Source organism: Zootermopsis nevadensis, unplaced genomic scaffold (genome assembly GCF_977971745.1).
Source record: "Zootermopsis nevadensis isolate Lab colony 2312 unplaced genomic scaffold, Znev_1.0 Znev_ptg000012l, whole genome shotgun sequence".
Classification (NCBI taxonomy): Eukaryota; Metazoa; Arthropoda; class Insecta; order Blattodea; family Termopsidae; genus Zootermopsis; species Zootermopsis nevadensis.
In genome coordinates, this window is record NW_028259144.1 from 12853026 (window position 1) to 12880099 (window position 27074).

General features: G+C 36.1%; 1 protein-coding gene across 9 annotated transcripts; it reads left to right on the forward strand.

Annotated features, from left to right (window-relative positions):
- Position 1: 1 nt before the first annotated feature.
- Positions 2 to 26656, forward strand: LOC110830043 (uncharacterized). 9 transcript variants are annotated; one of them, XM_087347961.1, is made up of 11 exons: positions 2 to 115; positions 5526 to 5744; positions 10282 to 10358; positions 10869 to 16476; positions 18425 to 18546; positions 19742 to 19941; positions 20628 to 20751; positions 21223 to 21440; positions 23354 to 23551; positions 25025 to 25120; positions 26138 to 26656. In XM_087347961.1, exons 2-9 carry the CDS (start codon positions 5572 to 5574, stop codon positions 23369 to 23371), a joined length of 6540 nt encoding a protein of 2179 aa, XP_087204087.1. In that variant the 5' UTR covers positions 2 to 115; positions 5526 to 5571; the 3' UTR covers positions 23372 to 23551; positions 25025 to 25120; positions 26138 to 26656. The 9 variants fall into 9 exon arrangements, with proteins under 9 accessions (XP_087204087.1, XP_087204088.1, XP_087204091.1 ...); XM_087347962.1 differs by having other exon boundaries at positions 26381 to 26656; XM_087347965.1 differs by having other exon boundaries at positions 23339 to 23551; positions 25025 to 26656.
- Positions 26657 to 27074: the final 418 nt, after the last annotated feature.

Here is a 27074-nt window from a genome sequence, read left to right on the forward strand (position 1 = left end):
TCGTTAAGCAAAGACTTATGGGATAATAACTCACGGCGACTGATGTTGCATTGTGGGAACTAAATATGTCTGTTCATTAGTGGGAATTGAGATATTCTCATTTGTATTTCTGTTTGTAAGTTTATTATTGACGTTCGTTAAAACCATAATAGTATATCGTTCGAAGTTATGAAATAATTCTCATGTTAGTTGTTATGTATGTGGCTTATTACTGTAAGAGTCCGTAACTGGTCGTAATTTTTAATCGTATATAAGGCATATACTTAGGTTTTTCAAACGCTATCACATCTGCACATAAACATTGCTTTTTCCTTGTATACATTCAAATATCGTTTGCAAAAAGTGGCTTTATGAAAGTGGTAATCCACTATTGTAAGAAAATAAGCAATTGTATTCATTGAGTTCGCAGCTGTGCTTTTCGGTGAGAGTGGAATACATCCCCATATTATGGGGGTGGTGTGTCAGCTCAGTATTTGACAAGTTCGCCCAGTTGCGATATCTTACCATTTGTTTCCAATTAATTGGTTCATATTTTCCTTCATACTCTTAAAATTTATCTCATTTATTTGTTGTCCAGTGGTGGTGGTGTTCCTTATTTTCAGAGTATTGCAACAGTTCTTGAACGATTTATGTTTCAAGCCTTTTTTATAATTAGTTTTAGTCAGCCTGTATCCATGTAGCAAATTCACATAATATTATACTATTACAACATTGAGGTTATATCACCAGCAATTGATATGCTTATTGCCTTCATACATAATTTACATGCCCTACATGTTGTACGTAACTGACGCTAGGCAATTAGAACATGGGGAGAATACATAACAATACTTCAGGTTACCCTAGAATTTATTTACATTCTGTGGATCTTTCTTGGTAAAATCCAAGAATGTAGAACATATACTGATAATGTGATCATTTTGTGTAATAAAATACCAAAACAACAAACTTATGCCATCTATTTATATAAATATTTACAGTATTTCATAATTTTTAATGGAAGTAAATTATCTGTAGAGTAGGAGGAGTGAGATAAAAGGTAATCTTTCAATGCTGGCTTAAATACATTTATATCATGATTTAAACTTTTAATACTATCTGGGAGAGTATTGAATAGTTTGATCCGTGCATATTCAGCACCTTTCATATAATTAGTGAGGTTAGCGCTCAGTTGATGGAGATCGTACTTATGTATTATGTTTATGCTATGAATGTCAGACTTTATTTAGAACTTCTGTATGTTGTCCACAACGAAAGATATTATGAGAGTACGAATTAACTCACAAGAGGAAGTGTATAAATTTCTTAAATAGTTCTATGCAAGTTACTTTTTTTTTACTATTATTTCTTCTTACTAATTTTAACATCTGTCATTATTCTAATGATTTTGATTCATATGATACTCTTTTGCTGTCTGTAGAATTTCCCCAGAAGATAATTCCATATCATGTGATTGAATGGAAATAAGCAAACTAACTTTACATTATCTACTTTGAACAGTGGTATGACTGTTCTCATGGCAAAGCATGCTGAACTTAGTTTCAGGATAATATATTTCAATGCGCTTTTTCCAGTTAAAATTATCAATTTGTAAACCATGTAATTTAGTTGTTAATACTTCTTCAGTGGGTTTTATTTTTATAAGCTATAAAAGTATAAACTGTATGTTTGAATTTAATCAGTGATATAAACTTCCAGCAGCTTTTACTGTACATCACTTTATTGTAACTGTTAACAATGGAAAACATGTTTCAGGCTTATAATAGACCATCCTCAATGTCCACCTTTATCATTGTGTCACATTTGGTTCAAAAATTATATGCAACTATTATACAAATATCATCTTCTAAGATTTTGATGTGGGTTTTTGTATGTTTATTTTATTAGCAGTTCTGACAAGAACATACATGATTATATGGATAATACTAGATTTTAATATATTGAGATAAAAATATCTATTTAAATTGTTTATATGTATATATTTGCAAATTGACTTATTTCATATCTGGGATATATAAAAATATATATATATAATATTTCATATTTGGGATTCATACAAGGCACAAATCTATCTGTCTAGAATTTGTTCATAGTTGAGCACAACAGTGGGTAGTGCATTGCGTTCTCTCTACATTTGCTATGTCCAGCAGTATTTTGTGTACCTTCTTATTGGTACCAACATTATATACACAATTAGCACCTTTTCTTGTAATATGTCTTTCTCTGTGTGTGTGCAGAAAAAAAATGTTTTTATTGGTGTTTAACCTTCATTGGGTATTCTGTTATGTGTAACATTAGATATTTTACATTGAAGTACTCTTTTACTTCAGAAAACCACCAGTGAAGATGCTCTTAAGTTATTGTTGCCCTTGTTGTGGTGATATCTTGTTATCTTTTCACTTTTATGTAATTTCAGGAAATACATGTACCAGTTTTGGCCTGGTTTTGCTGCAGTAAATGGGTTTGGAATTTTAATTTCTTTAATCAGATGTTTTACACTTTATATATATATATATATATATATATATATATATATATATATATATATATATGCTTCTTTTTTGATCTTTGCAGTTGATAAAGTATCCAACCAGTATTTTCTCCTCTTCAGACTGAATTGTGGATGAATAGTTTTGGGTCTTTACTCACTACATTCATAATTTAGAAATATTTTGGAAACACACTTATTAACTTAGAGCTTCTGTAGACTCAATTGTTTGCTGAACAACATAAGTCCTTTTCTGGAGCCGTATCTAAAACTAAATGTTCCAGTACTTTGCACACATCTAGTAACAGATGTGTTAAATTCTGGATATGACTTGTCTTGGATGCTTTTGTTAAAATATGCTTCATTGGCAGACAGACTCTTTATGTTTCATTACAGTTTAACACAAATATGATCATACCAGCCATTGACTGGGGTATCAATAATTGTTGAAGGAAGGATTTTCATGTTCTAGTAACTGACATGCAGTCTATAGTTAACCTGTTACACAAGGGGCCATAAGCACATTCTTTGTTTACTAAATATAAAATTTAACTTCAATTACTATATAGCTAGATACCATGTTCTTAACACATGAGCTGTTACCTCCTTGAAACATATATCCCATCTAAATATTTAAAAATTCAGTCCTACTTCAAAGAGAACACAATGCATCTCCATTAAAAGATCAGTTGGTTAATGTTATTTGAGGAAATTATCACAGGTTATTCTAAGAAGCATACAAAATCTACTGTTACACCCTGTGAGCAAAATGCAGAGTTATTTTATTTAACAGTAGGTAGTACATACGGGAATCGCTGTAGTTAAAAGGGTTAATAGAGTGAAACTGCATGAAATGAGCAAAATGTACATTGCTTCATTTTCATTTTTGTGTAGTCTGCAGTGAAGGAGGCAATAAGAGGAAAATTGTAGGATTTGAGGTTTTCACAGCGGTGATTCTGAAGATTGCTGTCTTCTGGGTTATTGTGCCATGCAGTCTAGTAGATTTCCACCAACATTTCAGAGGTCATACTGCCTCTGTCATCAGGATGATGAATGTCATGCACAGCGCAATAACCCAGAAAAGCAGTCTTATGAGGAAAATTGTCATTTGTCCATTATACACAACAGCTTTTTATATAAACATTCATTTATAATAATAGTATTTTAAAAACTCTAGAACAATGTGTTTTGACATGTTGTGTGGCTGTGAAATATAATTAAAAGATATGAAGATTGTATCTAGGAAGATTTTTTATCATTGTGTGACAACCTAGAGTTTTAAAATACCTTTAAATTAACAATATTGTGAAGAAATGTTTAATCAGATTTAACATTTGTAGGATAGATTAGAATATCTGCTGCATTATATTTCTATCTATTTTGTTCAACACTCATCTTAATGTGGTAGTATTTGACCCATTAGTTGTGGGTCCAGCAGGTAGCATTGTAGAATGCAGAACTGTTGGGATATAGCTGTGTTAACCAGGCAAAAGACTGTTTCTTGTTGCATGTTGTAGAACTTGTTGTTGAGAGATGTCCCTTTGTATCCTTTAATTTTATTTGAGAGGAGCCTGAAAATGACATATAATATGTCAAAACATGGTTCACCAAAACTTCTGAAATCCTGTTCTGTTGCTATAGCTGATTGTTAAAATAATAGTCTTTTGTTATATGCATGGCAAAATTAAATATTTACCTAGATAACTCCATAACATAATGCTAGAATATAATATTAGGCAATAAATAGTTTGTATTGTGTTAGAACTACAGCATTACTTAAGACTATTGTTTCCAAAGTCATCTGGAAAAAAGTAATGTCCCTTAATATGTATTAATATTACCAAGTTTCCATAATTTGTGAGATATCGATTAGTGGTGAATTTACCGAAGTTGAAAAGGATGGGGAAGGAATACAGAAAAAAGAAGTGATAAAGGAAAAAAATGAGATATGGAATGAAGATGCTGAAATTATTTTCTGTTAAATTTCATTGGGCTTCTTCCACTTATCATAATTTAAAAATAACTCATAAATCCATTCAAAATATTGCAAAATTCAAATGTTTGACAATAAAAATCAGTATTGAATTCATGAACAAGTTAAGAGAAGATCAAATGTGGGGAATTCTTGCAAACATTTAGTTAGAAATCCTTGTCACCTCTCTGGGTCAATGGGTGTTCAAGAGAATGCAGCTAATCTTTGGTAAGTTGCTAATAAGTGATCTTGAGTAAAAATATAAATATGTATTTATTATTAAAGTTTGTTGGCATAATTGCTGTTTATACAAGTACTAACAAATAATGAAACCTTCTTGTTTATTGTTAATAAATACAGTGTGAATGTGCAGCTCAACCTGTCTTTCAACAACACTGATTTGGCTACTTAAACTTTTCATTCTGCATTTTTTCACTTCACTCTGACAAATAGTTCTGTCCATTTGGGGCAGACAGTTGTTTATGAATATTTCCCCTTTCACTCTTTCGGACTGCAAATCACGTTACAGCACTTTGTCCATAATGTAAACCATTGTGAAGCAGCCATCTTTATCCTGTGCTCACTCAGCACAGACTACAACTCAACCATACTCGCAACATACCTCTGTCTGCCCTTGAGCCACAGTGTGACCAGGCTTCAGCATTGTGTATCACAATGAAAATATGACATTGCAGACATATTTTGAATCTCCCTTATGTGCAAGGAAGTGAATGTATTCATCATATGCAGTGTTATAAATTACATAAAATATTAAACTTCTGCCAAGTTTTATTTAGAACTTCATTAGAAAAAGAAGAATGATGTTTTTACTTCTGCAAGGTGAAAAATTCTTTACCTAAGACAGTGAACTATTATATTTGGAAGTTAAGATATATTTATATATATTCTCAGGTAACACAGTTTCTGTAACAGAAGTCCTGAAGGAAGTCAAACACATGTATGTGTAACTCTTAATTTTTAACACCTCCCATCATTTTATCTTTCCATCACATAATACATAATTATACATGTGTTTTGATGCTGTTATATTTTAACTGTTCACAGGTTCATCATGTTTTTGCATTGAGAAGTCTGATGAGTAGTAGCAACAATGTGTGAACAGACAGAGGTCCATTACCTTGGTGGTGACATCGTGTGGGTGAAATTGGGTTCTTGCTGGTGGCCTGGTCTTGTTGAAGATGTTGATAAATTACCAGAGGAGGTTCTTGTTAGCCTCAAGAAGAGGCCTATTGCAGCCGTGAAATTTTTTCAGGAAGATACATTGTTAGTACCCATTCCTTATCTGAGGATTAAATATATGTCATAGTGAAATACATATTGCTCACCCTGGTGAGGCAACACTGTTTACATGTTCAGCACAAATTAAGACATTCTTGCTCTCATGGGCTTTTATTTCCAAACTACATTAGTTAAAAATTTAATTTGATTTTTATGACTCAGTGACTTAATTTCTTGATTTGTATTTATGCAAAATGGATGTAATTAGCACGTAATGGAATGGATATAATGAATACATAATGGGGAGACAACCTGTTATGCATATGTTTTGTCTTCCAAATTTCTCTACAGATTTGAAAGGAATTTGGTGTTAGAGGTCCACACAAAAAGCTGTCAGTTATAACTCATATTTTACATGAAGCCGATACTGGATTGTCATTACATTGCTCAAATAGACATACAAAAGTTAGGATATAACAAATATAGATTTTATTAAAAGTTTCTACAACTTTTGTCTAAACATTTTTTAGAATGGTTAATATTTTAAAAGTGCAATAAAAATGTGTTTGATTTTGTGGAGTAGGCAGTGTGATCATCTTTATTCAGTTTTGTCTGCAGGTAATGAGACCAGTGGTGCATATACAAAATAAGTGAATTAAATTGAAGTCCACCTCTCCACTTTCATTTTGTTGAGACAGGAAACAAGTCATTGATTTCAGTTGATAACCATGTTATTCTAGCTTTTACCATCACATATGCTTTTTAGGATATCATGCAATACATTCATTAATTGATTCAGACAACAAATTATCAGTCAGTTGACTGAAGAAGGGTGATAGAATAAATCTTATAAAGTTCAGAATTAATTGGTCATGAAAAACAAGGCCTTGTTATTCTCTGCACATTAATTGCACACCAGACCCAAACTTCTAAGTCATGCCGTGGTAATTCAGGACAGCATGAGGATTTTCTGTGCTCCATTACCTGTTATTTTGGCTGTTATGTAACCACTTGTAGTGTTCCATGCTTCATTAGAATGAAACATAAGTTCTGGGTTGAGAAGTCCATTGAAAACCTGTTCCTTAAACCACCTACTGTATCATATTCTTGCTTTACAATCTGGAGGCAAAAGGCTAGACTTAGATTTGTGAGGCCATAACTATAGCAACATTATACCAATCAGCTGTGCGTTTTTGCCATACCACACTGAAAAAGCCAAAAGAAGTAATGATTTCTTTGGGATTGCTTTTAATTGAGCCCTTATGTAATCAAGTTTTTCTTCAATTAGTACATGTCTTTTTTGAGATTTCCTTTTGTCCATTACCTGTCCGGTAGAATGTAATTTTGTTGCAGCATTGTAAGTTGATGCTTTCCACAGCACTGTATTGTCAGGATACTTCCTGTGAAATTTTCTGGGGCATTTGATCCATGCAGAACATTGTAGAAATGTATAGTATATGTTTAACACAATATTTCATTTTCAGACACTATATTTCACAACACTGCAAAATGTATTTGTACATATGTCAAGGACAACTAACTATGCTAAACAAGCAGCTCTGTTGGGATGTACCAGCAAGCATCAGGCAGCTAAGCAGACGTTTGTGGGCAGCGTGGTTGAACAAGTTTCTACCCGGCCAGTCTATGCACAATTTGGAGTCCCTGTAGTATTGTTATGATCTTGAAGTCAAGGAGGTTATTGCACGCTAGGCATATACATGGATGGGGACTTGAAGTAATGCACATTGAATTGCGAGGAAATGTCCACTTAACAGAGTGAGAACATGATGGGAGGACACCATTAATGCCTGAAGGTCATCAAAGTAACATTTGAGAATTTGGTCTGTACTGCAGAGAAAACATCACACTTCACCATTACAAGGATCGGCTGAGAATGCTATTTAGAGATGATTTGTAGATGTGGAGTGTAGTCTTGTCTACATGACTGCTCCAGTGTGGTGATTGAGATAGAACTCATGTTTGACTTACAAGAGGAAATAATAGTGGCATCATGATAAAGGTGTTTTTAATGGATTTTACTGTGTTACCGGTAATGGGAGGAATAGGAAGTAATTGGGGCCTAGTCCATAGCTGGAAAGTTGTTGGCTCTTGAAGAATTAGGAAGAGGAAGGTATGGGAGCCATTGGAAGGGCAGAAAGGCAACATACAAGAGATGAGGATGTCAGTGATGTGTTTTGATACATAAATTGACAGGCAAAGTTGTGAAAATGTTTGCAGAGTAGCGAAGCAGATAGTAGACATGGGAAGGAAAACAGGAAATGATTGTACTCGAACAATGAGTATTGGATGGACAACAAAGATGGCATAATTTAGTGATTTTTGGAGTTGAGGAAATTTCAAGTGAAGGATATTCTGATACTTTGATATAGTGGAAGATAGACAAAGATGAGAATAGATACAGCAAATTGGAAAGAAAAAGTTACCAGCCTGGGAAAGAATCTCATCCAGTTCTTGTGAGATTTACATTGTATATGAAGAAATATGAAATTTTGTTGAATACTAGGACTAATAAGGTCAAGTTGCTTGAGTGACTGTCCCGGAACGGATCGATAGGTCCAATCCTTGTAGTAGATGATAGCTAGGACTTGGGCAAGATTGGGAATCAGTCTACATTGAGATTATTTGGCAGAGACGAGGAAAGTGTGGAAGGTATTGATATGTTATATGTAAGGTTCAAGAGGTAGGAGCTACAGAGAAATTAATGGTAAATGACAGGTCATATGAATAGGATATGTATGAGAGAAGATTCCAATTGAACCTGGTAGAGAGACATTGGATAGCCCTGTATGTGTCAATGCTTAAGAAATTGCTAAACGCAATGGAATACCCCAGGATTTAATTGCACCAGTATCAGATCAGGGGAATAGTCTGGTAGAAGCATGGTTTGGAATCTGATGGGAGAAGGTCTGGAGAAGGAGGGGATGCAATATCAAAGCAAAGGGCAGAAAGAGGGGAAGGGTACATTATGGGGAGAAACATGTTTGACCACTGCTGATTGGATTTGAGTGGAAAAAGATAATACTGCCATGATCCAGGGACAAACAGGAGATGATAAGTGTGTTTAATAATTGCCTAGTGGTAGTCTTATTGAAATTAATGACAGACAGTACAGTTTGAGAAACTGGCTGGTGAAGGAAAGTGGACAAGCAGCAGATTAGTGATGCAGGGGTGTGCTGGGCCCACTAAAAATTGGGGTTTTGAGTACTGAAGGTCTAAGAAAAAGTAGGCAACGGAGATTTAAATTTATTTGCTGCAAGTGTTATATTCATTATCATGGAAAGTTGGGCAAGAGTTTAGAAATTTGATGTTTGAGGCTGTATGAGTGATGTTGAAGTTAGGGTTAGGTTTGCAAAATATGGCAAAGGATACTATTAATAACAGAGTCAAAGAATCCCAAATATTATGAAGGTAGTATTATGGATAGGTCCGAAGGATGAAATGGATTCACTTGCATCCCAGAGTTCTCAGTGGTATAACTCGTACTTCACTGTGGAACTAGGAGAAGTTAATTCAATCTGAGATTTACATCCTGTGACAGAAATGTTAATAATAGGAGATGAACAAGTGAACCTGCCACATGCTTGGGGCACCTGCAGTGGAGCAGACAGGATTATGATTTCAACAATAGCACAATAGAAGATGTCAGACCTTGAAAACGGCTCCCTCTCAAGAGCTAACATACTGATTCATATTTCATAGAAGTAACTGGTATACTTTATGAACAAGAACACTTATGAAGTATGTGTTTCTTGCAAATAAAATTGTGTTTCTGTAGTTACATTCAAACAGAACCACCAAATGAGAATGCCATTGAACAAAAAATAATAAAAAAGTGATACTTCCTTCCCTCACACTTAGCCTAACCAATGCAGCATAAATAATGTAGTGGAAATGTAAATGTTAATACGGATGATTACTTCATGTTGGTTAACAAAGGCTCCTGGTCTGTGTGTGGTTAACAAACAATAATTACATACACATTCTCTTTCAAATATCACAATATATGAATTTTAATATCCATTTATGTTTACTCTTATTTTGAATTACACATGGAAATTTTGAAACACATAGCTGCATGATATACAACTGTGCTATTTAAATGAATATTTGCCTGAATACAATGTATGCATTAAAAAAAGAACAGAAGGAACATGTGGATTCAAGCTTCCATAAGCTCTTCACATCAGAGACGATCTGGTATGCTGCCAAATGGGTTACCACCGGATGTAGACAGTCCAGCAAAGTGTAGTGTTCATTTTGCTGTTGATTCTACTAAAAGTGTATCTTAGGAGAGTTAGAAGCATTTTGGTGAACAAGAATGCATGAAGATTTTAGGAAACCGTAAAAATGCAAAATGTAATGACTGAAATGAATTGACATAGGAAAGAATAGCTTCATATTGATTACTTTCTTTTCAGACGCTGTAGGTTTTCAAGATTTAATTGAAATCCTAGGTGGTTATGTCAACTCCTGTCTTGTTTTCATGTAGAATGTCTCTTTACTGTTCAATGTTTACTTCTTTTATGATGTATATTATGGTTACTGATTTTTTTTCCAACAGTGAATATGTGAGAAATCTGAATCAGATCTGTATGTACAACTGTCGGAGAAAGAAAGAATTCATCAAAAAAGGCCTTGGTAAGTTTCATTTCTAGTAATAAAATGTACAACATTCAGAATTTCTTTGTATGTGTATATGTAATATTTGTCATACTTTTTCTCAGTAAGTAATAGATTAAGCATGCAAGAAAATGCAGTTATCACAGGAATTACCTTGTAGATGTTTATAATTCCCTTAAAATAAGAGGGTAAAATTTTCCCACAACTCACACAAATTATAATCTAAATTTCATGTTGTAGGCCCACATATTTGAACTTCTGAACACTCCCAAGTCTAGATATTTGCATACAGTAACAGATTCAGCATCATAAGATGAAAACTCTAAAAGTTATAGTGTGGAATTTTGAATTTTGGAAAGTATGAGGCAGTCGTGTTAGGCAGGTTCCATATTGACCCATTGCTTTCCCAAGAAATCATCTACTTCGCATATGAAGCCTAAGAAATTTTGATGTTTTTGTATATATGTACAGTTATTTTGAATTACTGGTTTAAAGTAAACTGTTCAGTAATATTAGATTTCTTTTCAGATATATATCGCACCAGATGTCGAGAAGGTTCAACGGTTATGAATAAGTTCCCTGAAGATGTAGCTATTGCTGAAAGGCTTACAGGAGGTGATCCAAACATTATAAGGGATAATGCTTTTGCACCAGAAGAACGGCCAGATTATCGCAACATATTTGGGGTTGAGAAAAAGCCTGGCACACCAGACAAGAAGAGCAAGCTTATTGGTTCCCATGGTAAAAATCAGGTTAAATGGAAGGTAAGACAACTGTCACAATCAGCTAATGGGCGTCGAAGTCAACTTGCATCACCTTCACTTCAAGTACTTCAACATCCACGACAGATTACACACCCATGTTTTATAAGTGAGGTGAGAGATGATTCTGATCATGTTGTACGTATTAGGCATCAGCCTGTGAGCACACCTAGTCGATATGACCAAGCTGCTACTCCCAGCTCTCAATACAAGTGCCATCATTGTGACTTCACCTCCAGTAGACTGAATGTTATTGTTCTGCACAGTAAATTTCACAGTGCAAATGCAACCAGCAGTTGCCAAGGTGCTGGTGTTAAGGGAAAGTCAGGTAACAGGAGCAAATTTGCAGGTAGTAAAGGTGCAGGAAGAGTCAGAGGAAGAGCTTCTGGAAGCAGTCCAGGTTACAGGTCAAGAACTCGTAGTAGAACTGTGCCAACATCTTTTGATACTCCCAGAGCTGAAGTTTCTGTAGAAAGAAGTGCTCCTAAAAGGAAACTTGATATGGCTGGCACAGAAACAACGAATGAGGAATCAGGTGCAAATTTCAAGCAACGATTACCAAAGAGTCCAGAAAAACAGTTGAAAACTCCAGAAAGGAAATCACCTAAGATCCCTGTCTTTGGGAAAAGGAAAGGTTCTAAATGGGGAGGTGAAAGGCCTGCAAAGAAGAAGAAAAATGATGAAGAGATTCGAGAAAAATTGCTTGCTGATTGGGATGATGAAGATGAAGAACAGGAAGAAAAAGAAATTGAATTAATTAAACAAGAACTGTGTAAAAGTGAGTTGGTTAGCATGCATTCATCTGATGTAACTCTTGCAAGTGAGAGCATGGAAGATACAAAAGCTGGTGGTTCAGAAGAGAATGTGAAACCTAAGAAAATTTCTTGCTTTGATTTTGATGATGCAGAAGATGCTAATTTAGGCAGTGAATTGGAAGAAAGAGCCAAGAAATTTGTAGAGAATAGGAAAATATCTCGAATAGTAGACGATAAAACTGAAGCACTATCAAAACGCTGGAATGTAGCAGATGATATAAAACCTCTCCCACCCATCCCAAAAGTAGAACCATTGACAGAAACATCTGCAGTAGAAACAATCAAGACAGAAATAGATGCACCCTCCGTTGTTTCCGAGGACATCGATACCGCATTTAAGACCCTGTTAGAAGAAACAACTGTACCAGCCCTACCTGAAGTTCCTGAATTGCCCAGTACTAATGTTACCAGTCCTGTGCTTGAAGTTGGCAGCTCTTCTTCTCTCCCAGATGTTGTCCTCAACAGCAACAACAGCCACACTGTTCTTGATACAAACAGTTTTGTACCTACTGTGTCAGAGTTGACGAATGTTGAAAGTAGTGGTGGTGACCATGATTATAGTATCAAAAAAGAAGAGGAGGAGTTGCAGGGAAAGCCAGAAGAAAGCAAACTTGGATCTATAAAAGTAGATGATTCTGAACCTCAGGGTACAGTAAGAAATGCCCATACCGCTTTGGAAGATGAAGACATGGAGCTGGACATAAATTCTATGCCTGTGGTTATGACTGATGCCATAATCACAGAAGAACCTGAGGCCAATAATATTGCAGGTGTTTCTGTGCCAATGATAGATTTGATTCCAAGTTCAACAGAGTCTCAGCCAGCAAGTATAAATGAAGGTGGTGCAACTGTAACGAATGTTACCACTGATGTGTCATCTTCTAAAACTTGTGTTGTTGTATCAAAGAGCAGTTTACAGGTTTCAGGCAACAGTGGCAGTGCCAATATGAAAGCAGCACAAGGCATCCCTGTAAAGACTGTACAAGTGCAGCAGTCTGCAGCTGCTCCAGCTTCAAGTACGGCTGTTGCTGCAGTTACAAGTGCGGCTGTTTCTGCCATAAGCAAACTGAAAGGTACAGGAGGGACTACAGTAATATCCAAGAAAGGTCATGTTGGAGGAAAACTGGTTATTGTGCAGGCCTCTCCAGGTCAACAATCAAGGTACACTGTTGGGAAAACAACACAGCAGAGAGTTACACAGCAGCACATAATGCAACAGGCAGTTGGAGGAAGCAAAGTTGTTATTTTAACCAAACCACAAGGCAGTGGTCAGCAGAAGATTCTTACAACTGCACTTTCTCCACATCAACAAAGAATTCTGACTGCAGGTGGAAAATTGCAGGCTCAGCCTCAGCGTTTAGTGACTAGTACTGGTGCAATCCTAAACCCAAGAAGTGTTGTGACCAAAGGTACAAAATTAACGCCAATAAGTCAGCAGCAGATGAGGGCTCTGCAGAGTGGGAAACAAACTCTTGGGACAAAATTTACAATGCAGAGCACGCAAGCAAAGGTAATTTTACCAACAATGCAGAAGGCTTCTGTAGCACAGGGTTCTCCAGTGAGAGTTATTGGTACCCTGAAACCTCAGTCAAATACAATACTCATTCAGACAACGCAAGGAACCACAGTTTCAGGAACTGTTCTTGGTAAACCTGTAGCAACAACTATTGGACAGTTACAGGCTAATATTAGCACATCTCAATCCATAACAAGACTTTCATCTCCAAAACCAAAAATGTTGACAAATCCTGGTATTGCCTCTTCTGTGCAGAGAGTTTCTGTATCAACTACTGGTGGATCAAAAATAGTTCAGAGTGCACAGACTCAATCAAAAGTGTTTCAAATAAGACCAACAGTTTCACCAGGCATGGTTGTACAAAAGGTACAAAGCCCATTGCCTGCCAAAGCTGGCAGCGTTGGTTTACTAACAAATGTGTCACAGGTGAAGAAAGTAAGTGGCATTTTCCCTAGAGCACCATCCATACAGAAACTAAGTCAGACCACCAGCCAAAAAATGTCTGCATTACAGTCTGTTCAGAAAGCAGTTACTTCATCACAAACCACAAAAAATTCTGTACCTCAACAAAGAATATCAGATGTGAACATTGCCTCAAAACAAATTCCAGTTGTAGTCTCCACAACAAATCTACAGTCTAATGCAGAAATCTCAAGTTTGCAACCATTACAGCCCTCTGTTACAGTTGCACTAAGTATACAACAAAACTTGGTTCTTTCCACTCAGAGCAATATCAAAACAGCTGATATATCTGTCGGTCAGGGCAGCACCATAAGCTTGCCTAGTCTCCAACCAACTTCAGTGGCTGGAACATCAGTTCTGACCCCTCAACAATTAGCACAAGTTGTAGCAGCTACACCTGCAGAGCAGCTGGGAGATAGTGGCACTGCTACCTATGTATTAGTAACAATTGATGACCCTGGCACTCTGCAATCATATGACAATTCTACACTTCTGACATATGATGGTGGTTCCCAAGTTAGTGAGGGAGCTGCACGAACCCTCTACATTGATCCTTCATCTATAAGTGCAACTGGGGATCTTGAGAACATCATTCTGGCTATAGATAACTCTGCTTCAAGTTCAGGAACTGTTTTGAACCTCGGACAAGCAAATACAATGCCTGTAAATCCTGTAACAAGTATTGCAGTGGAGAATTCTTCAGCTTCATCTGTGTTTAATATTGTATCTGCTCCTCATGTCTCGGGCACTACTGCAACACAGTCCAGCAGCCCCAATCAAGATATTTTAGCAGAAGCTCTGGCTAATACACAAGTCTTCCAACCTGATAGTGCAATACCAGATTCTCTTACAGTAGTGAACAGCAGTCAGTCTACTGTGATGACACCACGACTTCTTGAGCCACCTTCTCTTTTAACATCGTCTCCTTCTACCCTTCATCAGGCCACGATGTTATTGCCTTCTTTGTCATCAGTACTCCCACCTCCATCAAATACTGCTGGTGTACTGGAAACTTCACTAACTCTGAATCAACCCATCATGTCTCCTCTAGAAGTACCTTCTACTGTTCTTCCAACATTGCAGGCTCCTCCTACAGTTCCTGCTTCATTGGAATTACCCCTTACTATTACTCAGCCAGCCCTTTCTGTAACCTCACAGTCATATCCCAGTATTCCTGTAACTGTCTCTTCCCATAATTCATGCAGCTTGTCAGAAAACACCACAGCAGAAACTGTAGTTTCCAGTTCAAGCATGTCATTAACCATGATTGAACGAAGTACAGATTCTGCAGCTAATTTCAATCCATCAATGCCCCTCTTATCTGAAGAAACAGATTCCCAGAGTGAAATTGACGATGGTTCGCCAGTTGTGCCACCAAATTCAGGTTCACCAGCCAAGCCTGAAAGCCATTCAGACACTTCATACAGCCAAGACCCTGAAAATATATCTGATGGTGTGATACAAGACGCAGTAAGCAGTCATGTTGAAGATGTAATAACATCGTCTGCTACAGGACACCCTGCTCTGACTTCTTACACTGTTGTCCCAGAAGGTACATGTCAGGACAAAGAGAATCATATGAATGAGTTATCTGACATCCAAAGTTCATTAGACCTGACATCACACCATCAACACTCAGGAAGTACACTAGAGACTGTGGCTCATTCTAACGAGAGGCAGACATTGCCCGAAATTCAGTCTGCATTAGGGCAAACTGTCTCGATTGTGCACGATCATGTCTCGGGCAGTGGTGACATTCTGGATTCAACACTAACCCATTGTAATTCAACACCTGAAGGCACTTCAGAAGCTGCTGTTGAGGACAACAGTACTTCAGATACTAATCATTCCTCATCAAGTCACCTTGCCTCAGATCATAGTTCAAATACTTCTTATGATCATGTCTCAGAAAGCATCTCTGAACTATCAGGCCCATTAGCCAGTTCACAAACTGAGGTTGCTGCAACCCTGCCATCATTTACTGAAATTACAGATGGCATGACTGATATTTCAGATAATGCCATTCATAAGTTGGGGATGAACCCTACAACATCTGATGAGACCACTTTTGAAAACAATTCTGAAATACCAAGTGACTCTTCATCCTCCCAGTTGCAGGCAGACCGTCGGTCAGCAACATCAGATGAATATGTTCGTCACGCATGTTATTTGCAAATACCAGAAAGTACTAGTGCTGAAGAGAAAATTGTGACAAATAATTCATCTGAAGAAATTCTGGATTCCTCTCAGATTACCTGTAATACCCAAGATCTGACTAGCTTTCATAAGGATTTTGAAGATACCTCTGAGGTACCTGAAGCAACTTCTGACCTAGAGACAGAGAAAGAAGTCACTTTCACTTCTTATCCTACAGAGAGTATGTCCAGTAATGTCACAACAGATATTGTACCTTCAGAATCTATTTGTAATGTACCCCATTCAATGCCCTTGCTTGTGGATGAGCCTATGACCGAGATGTCAAGTGACTGTATAGAGCCAGAGCAGGCATTGGGCAGAAAGAGTCCCTTGAGGGAAGATGATATGGAAATAACTGAAGAAATTGGACTTAAACAAAGAGAAAGGTAATAATCTTATTGTAATTAAGTATAGTATTTGAAGGAAAGATTTGCTACTGCAGACTGCTTATGCACCAGACTGAATGGATGTGAGAAATATTTTGTCTGAAACAGTCACCCAGATGCATATACACATGCCAGTTTTATGTGTAATACAAGACTTTTATGTATCATATTACATCCCTATGTCGTATTGTAATTCTGGGATTTTTGAAGTTTCATTTATTCTCTTTGTGTTTCAGAACTGTAAATTTGTACCAACATTTGTCTTCTGTGTAATATGCTTTATGTTCTGAAGAAATGTGGTTTCAGCTGTTTACTTTCATATATAATAAGTGGACTGCTAGATGGTCAGTGGAATCCAGTGTTACATAGAGTTAATCTCATGTGTGAGCATAATTAGGCAGGACTGTGACTGTTTTATATAGTCAAGTGTTACCATTTTGTTTTTTCTGAAAGTTTTTGTCTTAATACACAAGGCCACCTCATCCATTGGGTAAGTGGAAATAATGGTCAAGTTTGTAGTTAGGAAGAGTGGCCAGTAAGAATTGTCATAGGTGAAGATTTGTTGTATAAACAGACTTGTGACCATGAGATCCCATGCATTTTATTAAATGCCTGTGCAGCAGATGTGCTGTCACCTGTGCTTAAATTGTGTATGCAGTAAAATGTGTATTGTAGCTGAACGTAATAGTATAATTACAGAGTATTGTGAAATTAGGAAATGGTGTGATTGTGTGTACCATATCAAAGAGTTTATGTTATTGAACCCTTTTATTTTATGGTAAAGTAAAGTTACTTTTTTTACTTTACTTTAGTGATGAAATATTAATCTTGATTTAAATATTACTAGGTGCAATTTCAGAAGCTTCTTTCTAAGGTAGTATAATTATCATTTTCTTCACATTGTATGGTGCAGAATAGTTTAACATCATTTAGAAGTAATTTTGCACCATTGTGTGGTATGGTGCTTGCAGAATGTATGAGTCATTTCATATATTATTTTATGGTGGTAATGATTTTTAGTTGACAGTATTTTTAATGTGTTAAGATACTTGTTTTACTTGTCATGCATTATTACCAACTTATACCCAGTATAAAGTTTCAAAAAGAAAGCAAAATTGTGGACAAGTGTACATGCATATCAAGTTTTATGTAGATTTGATTTATTTTCATCAGTAGAATATTATACCATATAGTTCTATATGTTACAAGACTGCTAACAATTCATAATTATGATAATGTATATGAGAATCTCTTGTATAAATGTGTGAGCAAATGTAATTACTGTCATTATATTTAACATTGTTCATTTTGTCATGTTTAAAACAAATTGTAGATGGAATATATGCATTTTAATACAGAAATCTTCAGCAATTTTGGGTCATCAGATAGTATTTATACAGTAAATGTATAATTACTTGTTTTATGAACATGAAAAGTCTACATGACATGAAAATTTAGTTTAAATGTATTTTGGACACCAGAACAGACTTTACATATTATCTGTACAATGTATGTAGGAACACAAAATTTATCAGTTTATTTGTCAGATGTCACCTAGTTGAAACCTTATTTGGAGTTATATCACCTATTATGTCAGTATATTACTAGGTATGTTTACTATTTTATTTAGAGTGGAGGTAGGTTTTTTACTTGGGGGAAAAAATAGTAATAGTGTTTAACTGTCCACAGCTGTGTATTATTTGTAACTTGGAACAACATTTATTGATAAGATTATAAATAAAAGATTGTATCTAAAAGTAGATGAACTGTGCATCTAAAGTCTTGTCCATATATTTCTGATTAAATATAATCCCATTTGAGCCCCTGGTCTTTGACTAAATTATGATTCTATTTGCACTAATTGAAGATACAAAATTATGAGATAGAACAAAATCAATAATGGCAGTGAACAACTGCAAACATTGAAAAACACTTCTTATTGTTTCAGGTCAAAAGACCAGGGGTTTCTTTCCACAAAATCTGTCCCTTGCCCAGATTTGCATGTTGATGAAAAGGCTGATTCAGAAGAACAGTTAATTCCTGCATTTTCATCAATCCAGGATAGTAAAAGTGAGTATCTATATTCAGTCCCCTTGTGTTGGGAATTGTTTCTGATAATGCTGTTTGTTGTGTTGATGTGAGTTAACATATTTTGTAAAAGCTTGACTTATTTACATTATTCACAGCTAAGAATGCTATGGTACATGAGTCTAGTTGGAATTCTTATTTCCCTGATACTGAGTCTGACCAGGCAAGTAATGCCATATTTCTGAGACATTTTAGTTATGGATGTTTCTCTTATTTCATACCCTAACTTGCTATAGAGATTAGTTTTAAATTTGGTGTAGCCTGTAGTACATGGAGCAACAATGATTTCCCTGTCAAAATTAAGTGCACTGTGAAGGAAAACAATGCTACTAGAGACATCTTTTAAGGGTTACAGTGTCTTACTGAAGATGCTATAAATTTTGTCCCAAAAGATGATTGGGAGGGCTGTTATAGAGGGATGTTGAAAAAAAAAGTAATTGAGGTTCTTCCTGAGATAATGGGCAGATTCATTATGTATTCTGATGATGTTGAGCACATCTCCTAGTCATCGGACAACACAGTCAGTGAGCGAAAGTGAGTCAGCCAGACTTAGCAACCCTTCTGTGGTATCCCACAGAAGCTACAGTATTCACTGGTGAGTCAATACTTTTGCTTTTCTAGTAGCATATACATTATACCTCAGCTGCAGAGGTGCGTTGTCACTACCTACTGTCCCTGGCTCACATTCCTCACTAAGTTGCATAGCTGAGTCATGAACAGTAGACCAATTTCTGACAATGTCACAGGCAATGAGACATGAACCTACCAGTTTGAGCCTTTTAGGAACTGCAGTCTCCATTTTAGTTACAATATTCTTCTGATCATGGAGGTAGGTCAAGAAATGACCATGATTATTTGTTCAGATTCTTTTGAAGATATTTATTGTGAATGTGTATTCAAAGCTATTTACTGTGGATGTGCAAATTCTTAAGCTGCTGCCTGTCTTAATTCAACTCAATTTGGGTCTAAAGTTATGTACAGAATTATCTGGTGGCTTGTGAACTGAGGTACCATACAATGTTTGGCATACATCATAACAGTTCCATATTGAGAAACAGTTTCTTTACCTTCGAAGTTACATTCCTCCCATCCATGGTTAAATATTTTTACATCCTCCATGGGTTGCAGCACTGTCAAATACTACCAACAGTGATTTAAAATGTTGCTATCTTTTTAGAAAAAATATTTATGAAGGATGACATTGTGTGGGTGCTCTGCAACAAGGTGTATTGGCCAGCTGTTGTTACAAATGTCAATAAAAAGAGGAGAAAAGCATATATCAAGACAGTTAACAGTCCCCAGGAGATAAAAGCCATCCAGATTGGCTTCAGTTCACTCATAGATTTTGAAGATGGGAAAAGAAACAGACAACTGTTTGTAAGTAACTAAATTATTTTTCATGTTGTGGCTAATGACACAAAATTGTTATTGGTCAGATAACTTTATTGTTTGAATTTTAGTGTCATATTCTGTTCATGTAAACTGTAGGATGTTGTAAGATTTTCCATTTTAACTCCTGCGAAAGTTCTCAACTTACAGTGGCTGAGTGTGATTACAAATTGTCATGGAGGGGCAGAACACCCTCACTGAGAAGACATTTTATGTCTTTACACAAACATGTTATTATTTCTTTAAGCCTCTTGCCATAAAGAGTACAAATAAAAAGCCTTTTCAATTCTGAAATATCATAACCATCACATCTACTGCAATACTGATTGATACTTAGTTTGTCAGCAGAATACAACAGGATTGAAACAAAAGTATACAATTCAGTTATTGTATCTTGTGGTCTTCAGGGCCCCATAGTTTGTGTATTATGTAAAAGCATAGTTCATGGATGATGTTGGCCACCCTTCTATGTGATAGGTGTGACTTGTCCATGAGCTTGCTTCATTGTGTATCAAATTTGTTTAAAACCCATCCTTAGCCATTCAGGAACTTAATATTTGCTCAGAATTTAATATCTTTTGTGTGTATATTTGCATAAATGCATGTGTATCAGAAATCTTGCTGCCACATATTATATGATGATCACACTAGATATATATATATTTCAATTGCAGGAACTGGGCAAAAGAGCCTGTAGTAATTTTCAGTCAGTATATGACAAAGTTAAGCAGTTTTATGTAAAAAAGCATCACCAGCACAATCTGTCTGCTGCTCGCTACTTGACTTTTGATCCTAGTGGTAAGTGATGTAAATATTTAAGCTAAACAGGTTATTTTTGTGCCTCTAATCGATCAGCCTTGATCAATAAAGTTACTTGTTTCTGAAGCAATAGCAAAAATTATTATTTTTGTTGTTTAAATTTTTTCTCTGATGTACCTTTTAGAATATGTAGAGCAGAAAGCAAAAATAATTACTTTTGTATATAAGGTTACTACTTTGATACCATCTAATGCCCAATATCTTGTTCACAGGATGAACATATAAATGAAAGTGAATGAGTGAAGAAAGATATTTAATTGCATTAGTTATATTTGTGATGAAATTATGTTAAAACACAGTTTCACAAAGTAATTAATTTTTCGAAAATTAAAATAAAGTTGAGCCTTAATGGGTTCATACAGTAGCAGTGGTCCTTGGCTCTACACTCAGTCTATGGGCTGCATCTTAAAACCAGCAATGTACACTTATAATGTGGTGTGTACGTTTCAGACATACTACATGGATCAATACCAGATGCAGATGTGTCAGAAAATTCTAACAGTACATTCAGTGAACAACCTGAGTGTCCACTGTCTGGAAAAGAGATTAAATCTGATTCAGAAAATGCTTCAGATGGTTCTGTCCCCATACAGAAATCTCAACAGTCTTATTCTGCAGTTGCTGAAGATGATATTACTCCATGCTGTAGCACAGTGTTGTCAAAAGATGTGAGTATAATTATTGGTCTATTTATTGTCTGTTGAAAGGCCATGAGACCACACCACAGACATAGACATAGATGGTATAGGAAAACAGTGTAAAGGTATGGACTGGACTGATTTGGTTCAGGCTAGTCTGTTGGTGACTGTTGTGAATATGATGATGAACCTTTGGTTTGCATACAAGCAGGGAATTTCTTGGCCAGCTTTGGCAGGTTTCATCTGTGAACAACTCCGCCTGAACAGGTTTTAGTACTTACATATGAAAAAGTAATCGCTCAGCCTAGGATTCCAAAGTGTTGCTTAAAAAGTAAAGTCACAGGTTCTTTCAAATTTCAGTAATTTTGCATTGTGTGGTATTCGTGAGGAGAATATTTGGACCTAAGATAGCTTACTTCACAGAAGTCTAGAAAATTGCCTACAGTGAGTAGTTTCATAATTTGTACACTTCACCAAATATTATAAAATAAATTATTCTGACTTGCAGGCTTGAGAATAAAAAGAGTTAGATTTTTTTCCCTTTCCAAGTAGTTTTCAACATTTAATAGATGATGTCTTCATGTAACACAATTTAACTGTATTATTCATAAAATTGTGAGTGAATGTGTGTATTTATGTGTATGTTGGCTAATAGCTCAGAAACAGATATTCTGATTTGCACCAAACATGGCATGTTTTTGCCTTGAACCAGGAAGAGATTTTAGAAACTTTGAAAACTGTCCTCAGTTTGAGTCTCAGTGAGGGTGGTTCCTGTAGCTCAAAAACTAAGCACCGTAGAAGAACACTGCTAAACCAGAAGTTGTTTTGTTTTGAAGAAGAGATAACAAGAATAATGTCTGCAATTCCAAAAACTGTTCTGGATTAGAGTCCTGGTGAAGATGGGTCCTGTAGCTTGGAAACAATTTGCATCAAGGCCAAAGTTCTTTGTTTCAGTAAGGGGATTGCAGGAACAGAGGCATGAAAATTATCCTGAGTTTGAGTTCTGCTGAGAATGCTTTTGTAGCTTGGAAACCTAGCACTGTTGAAGAATTGCATACAGACAAAAGCTATTTTGTTTCAGTAAGGAGATTACAGGAACAGAGGTCACAAACCCAAAATCTTTTGTGGTGTCAAGTCCCAGTGAAAATGTTTGGTTTAGGGATTTTTTTTTCCCCTATAATATGCTATAATACATATCACATGATCAGGCTAGCTTTCAGCAACAATCATGTTATCAGTAAGTGTTACTGTTTCCTGTGTTGTAATCAAATGTTTCTTTCAGAAGTATTCATCTCAAGTTGCATAAAGCAGACTTATTCTTGGGGTGTCAAGACCTAACAGCAAAAGCATGTGGTATTCATAAATCATGTGTTTTAGGGCTACAAAGAAATTTAGTGCACAGGGAGATCCAGCTTGAGTCACCCAGTAAGAAAATTAACATGCCAGAGAAAGCGACAAACCTAGATGACTTCTATAAATATATTGTGCATAGAACTGTGCTGGATTTCTCTGGATTAGAATTCTACCAGTAAAAAATAGCATTTGCATTCAAGTATAAATCTGGATACCAGGAATCAAGTTTTTCAACTTTAAGAATATTGAAGCATTTATGATTTAACTATAAAACAAGGTTGGAAGGTGTGCTCTTTGGAGTACACTGATATTCCAAAGGTGTTCTGTACACTGCATCATGTAGGTTGTTGTTGCACTAATGCTATTTAAGGCCATTGTTATGCAACTGTTTTCCAAAAATGCACGTAGGCCATTCTTGCACAGATGTTTCAGCCAGGATGGTAAATGCCTGGTTGTTCTGCTAGATTTATGTAGACTTCTGACTACTTTAAAATGTCTGAAATGATGAATTCTATAACAACTTGAAATTATATATCTATTGTAGAAGTCACTAATTTGTGGTTCTATGTGACAAGTTTTGGTTTTTGTAGGAGCTCAGACAAAAGTAGCAGGAAGCCAGGAAACTGCTGAGGGTAATACAGAGTGATACTTGTTGGAACCACATGTGCAGGATATACCATGAAGAGATTTACAGTCAAAGGCACTCATGCTTCATGTCTGGGAATCATAAATTGAAGTCTAATCTGAAGTATTTCTCAGGCATTCACATCTTCCCAACAGGCAGCCTGGTGAGTACCTTTCAGTAAAAACCCCACTCGGCAAAACTGAAGGTACCAAAGTATTATAACCTTGTTGTATATTCTACATTGAGTGATTTATTTGAATTGTGTTGAGTTCCTTCATTCAAGTCATTTAAGACATTCTGTGTACTTGACACTGAAAGGACATGCAAATTTGATAGTTGAGACATGTTCCTTACTAGTATGTAGTTCAGTTGTCTGCTAATTATGAAGTGTTACTCTATTTGTGCTCATTTCTCTGCATTGTTCAGACTCAGGTGTGACACACTAAAGCGGCCCATCCACATACGAGTCTGGCTTACGAGTCCGGCTCGGTTCGGGTTCCATTGAGCACTCGTTTGTGGGTGGGGTGTCACGAGCCGAGTCTGCTATGCATGTGTGGTGAAATATATCCGAGCCCGGCTCACGAGTCAAGCTTGCCGAGCCAGACTCGCAAGTCAGACTCGTACGTGGATGGGCCGCTTAAGTTTAAGTTCTGGCAGTAAAGAGAGGAGAAATTATGAGGACAACACAGCATTACTAGTAATTTATACAAGTGTGGGTCTGGGATATGGGGGTCCACATGTAGGTCAGTGCTTCCTTTACAGCATTCAAGGTCCAGAAAGGGTAGAGAAAGGAAGTAGATTTCTGTCATAAGAGTTTATGGCACTGAGTATGGAGAAGTTGAGGTCAAAATTCTGGGAACTGGTGTTCGGCTGCTAAGGAAAGAACCAGATAGAAAGAGATCATTCAGATTGTAACCCTTTAAAAACATTTTTGGTATGACTGTATTTACATAAACTTTGTCAAACATTAAAAAAACAATATATGTCCAAATGGATGGATTTATGAACCCAAGTAAATTGAGATAAAAATTGCATTTACTAAATTGAAATGTGTTTAGCAAGAGGAAATGTCTCTCAGCTGTAGACACTTTAAGCTGATAATGCTGTGTCATTTCCTTATCAAAAGTGTAATGCAGTAGACTTCTCTATTCTGCAATGTGTTTTGGCTTTCTCTAGCCAATACATCTCACCGCATAAACTATGACTCACACCACATTTGTTTCAGTGGGTGTTCAGAATATTAGGTCTTTATAGAAGTCAGTCATGGTCAGTAAACTTCAATCTGACTGCATGGTGCAACATCCCAGAAGACAGTTATCTTTATACTAACTTCTGGATGTGTCAATCCAAAGTCCGTGGAATTCAGAATATCAGTTTTCCCTCAACAGTCCTCTGCTTATACCACACAGATAAAGTGGGACCAGTTTGCGTGTGCCACAATCAAGGACTTCTTTAGTAATATCATGTTTTTAGAAAATTATCTTCTCATGGACATTAAATAAAGGTCTTGTTAGCTGGATATTTATTCCCTCATCATGATTAAAGGCTTAAACTTATTGATAAAATAATTATCTACTTGTACATTAAGGGTTAATAATTTTAGCCTGCTCATTTCTGTTGTGTGACTTGATTTCAGGAACTTGAACTTGCCAACACATTACAAAAGTATATTGACAGACTTGGAATTGTGCATGACCAGTCAAACTACATGTATTATGTCTGGTTGCCAGAGGTAAGAGCTCAGAATGGCTTCAGTGAGAGTTGTTTAAGCATAATGCAGTAGTATAATGTTTTTCTCACAGCCCTTTAGTCTGTCCCATCTACTTGGATAAAGAAGACATGTATTTAATGGCCTATACATGTTAGAAATATGCTAAATTTTAGAGATGTAGGTACATTATATTGTAATGAATATCAGTAACTATCTGTGGGTTCTTGTTGAAAAATGGATTTATTTTGCTCACTATTGTTACAATTAATTGTTTACTTGATGGCAGTTTTGCCATTGGATCATAGACTTGATTATATATGACCTCCACACTGGTAATGATTGTTCTTGTCTTCTCATCTTAACACACGTATAGTGTGATGTTGTCCTGTTCATTTATTCACCACCAATGCACACACTGCTTGCTCATACGTGATTTGATCTGAACTGTCAATTGTCTCTGAAGCCAAATGGCTGGTATGAAAGGCCTTGTAATGATTCTAGAAAATTCCCCAACCTTCAACTAGCTTGAAGATGTTTCCAGTTCATATGACGGGGTCCCAGAACAACTGGTGCATGCAACTTCCACACCCTCTCTGTATAACGTGATATATGGCTGGCCTACTGTTCAAAATCATGTCATCACCATTAGCCAGTCATACACATTATAGTATTATTGTGTTGAATGGCATTTTCTCTTCTTGCTCTTCCTCCTCTCCTCTTTCATCATCCTTCTGACTTTCTCTACCCATATGTCTCATGTTGTGACCCCAACCAATAATGCCAATATTGCAAAAGGTAATTACTCATTTTAGTACCAATAAAATGTGTATTATCTCAGTGCGTTCAGACTGCAGGTAGAGGCAAAACCAACTTCTCCCCCCAAGCGCCTATATGGTGTATAACAGGACAGCTTTATTTCCAGAGACTTTGGCCAGTGGAAGCAATTTTTTAACTTTCATGAATCAACAGAATGATATATCTATCAGTCAAACATAAGCCTCTTCTTCAGTTAACTGAGGGTTTCCACATCTATTTCAGGATTACATGATAACACCTCTTTGAGCCTACAGCATCCTTGATAATATGACACACAGCACATGTCTAGTATCATATCCTGGTCTCATAATGTGTAGTACATCTGTGCACAATATTGTATTGAACACTACAATATCTTATTTACATTAAGAATACTTATTAAGAGTGAAAACACACAAGAATGTATAACTCTACTTGAGAACATCACAGTTCTGAAATAGGTGTTGTCTTCCCAATGTGTTTCAGGCACTGATCTTTGCTCCTGAAATTCAATGGAGAGATTAAGGAAGTGTGTTGAGTACAGACACAATGCTCTCTATTGTTCTGGATGTAAGATATTATATGTTTGGCTGTCAAGCAACAATTTTGCTACAATCGTGTGTGTGGTGCACTACTGCACAGTACATATTTATAGATAAAATGTGATTTCTGTCATAGCAGACCTTAATTATATATTGTGTTCAAAATAATTGTATGCTGCTTTATAAAATATTATTTTGATGTCATGTATAAGGAACTGAATATGCTTAGAAATTATAAGTCTATGTACCTTAAAACCCCCTAACTATGGGCCACTTCAGACGATTTTTTTCTCTGACGGCTATACAATTCACATTTCCTCACTTTTTAGAATTTGTGAATGATGCACAGAAAGCAATGAAAGTCGTTACCCATACCTTTTTATGAGTTTTTGAATAGTGGTACGTAGTTAGGTATTGAAGTGCCAAAACTATGAACCACAGATCAAATTCCACATATGGACAATAGATAAGTAGTATATATTTAAGTATAGGGCACTAAATGTTGTATTTACACTATCATGCCTCACAATAATGACAATTAACTTTGAAAAGTCAGGAATAAACAATAAAAAATGGGAGGGGGGGGGGGAAATGACCGAGCCCTTGATATTTTTAATGCATGATCAGATGCTGAGATC

Excerpts from the sequence above, each read along its gene's own strand:
- LOC110830043 (XM_087347960.1), top strand. The coding sequence starts at position 5,572 with ATGTGTGAACAGACAGAGGTCCATTACCTTGGTGGTGACATCGTGTGG. Across the intron at positions 16,477-18,424 it reads GGACTTAAACAAAGAGAAAG|GTCAAAAGACCAGGGGTTTC; the intron begins GTAATAATCTTA and ends TTATTGTTTCAG. Across the intron at positions 20,752-21,222 it reads CTTGACTTTTGATCCTAGTG|ACATACTACATGGATCAATA; the intron begins GTAAGTGATGTA and ends TGTACGTTTCAG.